The 3,267-nt window shown below is 40.9% G+C and overlaps 1 protein-coding gene across 1 annotated transcript; it reads right to left on the bottom strand.

The window, feature by feature from the left end:
* Positions 1-668: 668 nt before the first annotated feature.
* On the bottom strand, positions 669-2,286 carry LOC136697609 (epidermal differentiation-specific protein-like). The gene is made up of 2 exons (XM_066672822.1): positions 1,232-2,286; positions 669-875 (listed from the first exon to the last, which is right to left on the bottom strand). Exon 1 carries the CDS (start codon positions 2,245-2,247, stop codon positions 1,243-1,245), a length of 1,005 nt encoding a protein of 334 aa, XP_066528919.1. The 5' UTR covers positions 2,248-2,286; the 3' UTR covers positions 669-875; positions 1,232-1,242.
* Between the last annotated feature and the right edge of the window lie 981 nt (positions 2,287-3,267).

The following is a 3,267-nucleotide window of genomic DNA, read 5'->3' as shown; positions in this document are numbered from 1 at the left end:
TTCTAAATTGTAAAAAGATGTTGACATATATGAAAAATGCGAAGTAATTAATGAAAATTTGATTATATTCACAGGGTCCTCAGCTTTGAAACTGAACACATTGGTGTCCTGTTAGTGCCTCACTGTACACAGCTAATATCCTCTGTGTTGCACTATGGTAAATAACTGCTGTTCCACACAGAAATCCACAAGCATCGTCACATGAAAAATCTTGTTAATTTAATTTACTTTTTAAATTTATTTGTCTTTTTTCATATCCATTATTTGTATTTTTGTATTTTGTGTTCATATTATTTTTTGTATACATTTTTTTTATTTTTAATCACATTGTAGAACAAGGTTTGTTTTCATTAATTCAATGAAATTTGTATCATTCAAAATAGAGAAATGGGTCTTTTTCTGTTTTTCTGTTGCAGGCTTAAAAAAGGAAAGCTAGTTAATAAAAGGTACATGGAACAATATTAAACACAGTGTAAAAATGACTTATTGTCAGTTACAAGGCTAAAAAAATTATTAAAATCATTTTAATAATTTAGTTATGTATTTTTAGCAAAAACTAGTGGCAAAAATCTAGCCAGTCCTACTGGCTGAGGATGGAGTGGAAACACAGATATATTTTTGTTTGTAAAAGATGACAGGAAACAGTGTCATTATTTTCATTTGTTTGTATTTTATTGAATTTGGGCTTTTGATATAGAGATATATAGATAAATATCTTAATTGGTCCCCAAGAAAATTTAGCAAAATCCAAAGATTATCAAACATTTCTTTTCATGTTTGGACAATAGAAGTTCAGGAATCTCAAAGCCTGTAGGTCAGGGAGAAGGTCTTCCGATCTCAGAGCTGGACGTCCTGAAGCACATGGTCCTGAAGGTCTACCGAGAAGAAGAGACAATAAGGTAAGAGTTTCGAACAGCACATAGAAATTAACACAGTCTTAAAGCAGTTTGGACACCCCCTTCCCCCAGGTCTAATGACATGTTCTGTTTAATTTCCAAACATGAATAAGTACACCTCCGATACAAGGGGATTCAGCATGTGCTGTAGACCACAATGTTTTTTTATTGTCTTCCCCACTCTGCAATAAACAAGAAATGTGCAGTAAAAATGTACAGGATTATATTCTCCTTTCAAGATCAGCAAGGTGTGATTTAAGCAGGGGGACAAGGTGGAAGTCAGAGAAAAGAGTAATACTCTATAAACCTGTAAAGGGATCTGCTCTATGTCTTACCAGCTGCTGCTCTAGATCCTTTCCTCCTTGTACTCAGCGGTGATAGAGTTGCCAGCCTGGCATCTGTACTCCCCAAACTCCACTGAGCTCTGGGACCCACTCTGGATGGTCATCTTGACCGGGACCTTCACGTCCACTTCCTTCCTCAGCACGTTGACGATGAGTTTGGTGTGGGGAGGGATTTTGGTCGGCAGGTTGATGCGGATGCTCTTTCGATCGGTCCTGGTGTTGCTGCTACCCTTCTGCACAGTGAAGGTGTTACTCAGCGATAAGTTCTGCTCTGCTTTTACTGGGCCTATGTCTATGCTGAAGGATGTTCCCCAGGTGATCTGGGTGGAGTTGCTGAAGCTGAAGCTGTCAGTGACGGATCCCTCATACTCTCTGGACAGCTCAGTGGAGAAGCTTTGTTCATTGTCTCCATGGTTCAAACCGCATATGGAGTCAACGGTGACGGATTTGGTCTGCTCTTCCTTCTTGTCCCAGAGGATCTCAGTTTTAATGATGGCCCTCCCCGGCTTCAGAGGACGAACCTGAGACACTCTGTCATTGAACCAGCCATAATTAGCCACATCTCGAGAAGCCCTGGCCACCATCTGAGCTCCTTGTCTGTTAATATGCTCGTAGAGGACCCATGCTCCTCTCTGCACCTTGTGGGAGGATGCCACATCGTTGAACGTGCCATAGGCCAGGTTGGTCTCAGTGGTGAGAACAAGGGTCTTGCCCCGGAACTGGTCGTGCTCATAGAGTGTGATCATAGGGTTTGTCAGGTCTTCGGTAACAAGCTCTAGGGAAGAAATGCTATCATTGCGATCCAGGGAGGGATATTCTCCTTCTTCATACACCTGCTGAGACCCACTGTAGTTTATATCTACATACGCCACCCAGGGATTCCCGATCACCTTCAAAGAGGAGATGCAATCATTGAAGTTCTCCGCCACCAAGTTGGGGACAGAAGAAGTGAACTCCTTGCTGATGCCCATAAAGTCACGATGCTCATAAACAATGATCTTGCTCATGGTGTCTTCTCTGTAGTCAGCACAGATAGAGATGAGAGCGCAAGTTGGGAAGAATGCGTGGAATTACTGCTTTAAATAGTCATCTTTGGAAGGGGTGGTGTTTAGGAAATACACAAATTCCAACAATCCTGAAGCCCAAACATGTCGCAACAAGCATGTAGCTGCAAGGATTTACAAGAGGTAAAGATTTGTACCTTAGCTTTCATAGGCAGAGTTTTATTAAGAACATACTGCTAAAATCTCACTGGTTCAAATGACTCTTTACCCTTTGGTTAATTGACCCTCTTTCCACAACCAATGCATCATACGCTGACTTGCGTTAATTTAAGACTCTTCTAAAGCACATGTCACCATACTCAATAACTCCAATAGACCCAGTATCCACTCTGACACCTTCACACCACTTCCCTTTACATCTAACTTAATCCTAAAGCAAACACTTCTTAGGTTTCCTCTTCATTTCAGTCTGCAACTGCACATAGCTCAAACCACTTCATAAAACATTCAATATGCAGTCCTTTATTTCAATTTCCTGATTTAAGAATCTCATAAAAGGTACATTTGCTGATACATCATGTACTTGTTTATCAGTTCTTGATTTTGATCTTTGTCATTTTATTTGTTGTTTCTCCTACCTTTATTATATCTCTCTTCCCCTTAAGTGGCATATGCAGCTGTCCAGACTGCATTGTTCTTAATGACTTGCCTGATTAATTTAAAGTTTTTGGTAAAGGCCAGTGATCAGTTACTCTAGCCCTGGTCACATCTAGCCATTTAAGTGAAAAATAAAACAAGCCCACAAAGTCCAGAGATAACCACTTACGCAAAGGACATGCTAGCCTGATTATACTCTTCTGTGAAGGCTTTACGCAAGACATTGCCTTGAGGGTTTGGCTGCATTCAGCCAAGATCATAAGAAGGGGCAGGAACGGATGTTGAGACCTGGGTTGCAGGCACCATTCCAGCTCCAGTGACCCTGAAACTGAAGTTCTCAAAGGCAGCCTGTGGGGAATTCCACTC

The sequence above is a fragment of the Hoplias malabaricus genome, chromosome 5 (genome assembly GCF_029633855.1).
Source record: "Hoplias malabaricus isolate fHopMal1 chromosome 5, fHopMal1.hap1, whole genome shotgun sequence".
Lineage (NCBI taxonomy): Eukaryota > Metazoa > Chordata > Actinopteri > Characiformes > Erythrinidae > Hoplias > Hoplias malabaricus.
The sequence above is the reverse complement of the archived record's forward strand: the minus strand, read 5'-3'. Positions and strand labels throughout refer to the sequence as shown.

Coding starts and splice junctions, on each gene's coding strand:
- LOC136697609 (XM_066672822.1), bottom strand. CDS start 2,247: ATGAGCAAGATCATTGTTTATGAGCATCGTGACTTTATGGGCATCAGC.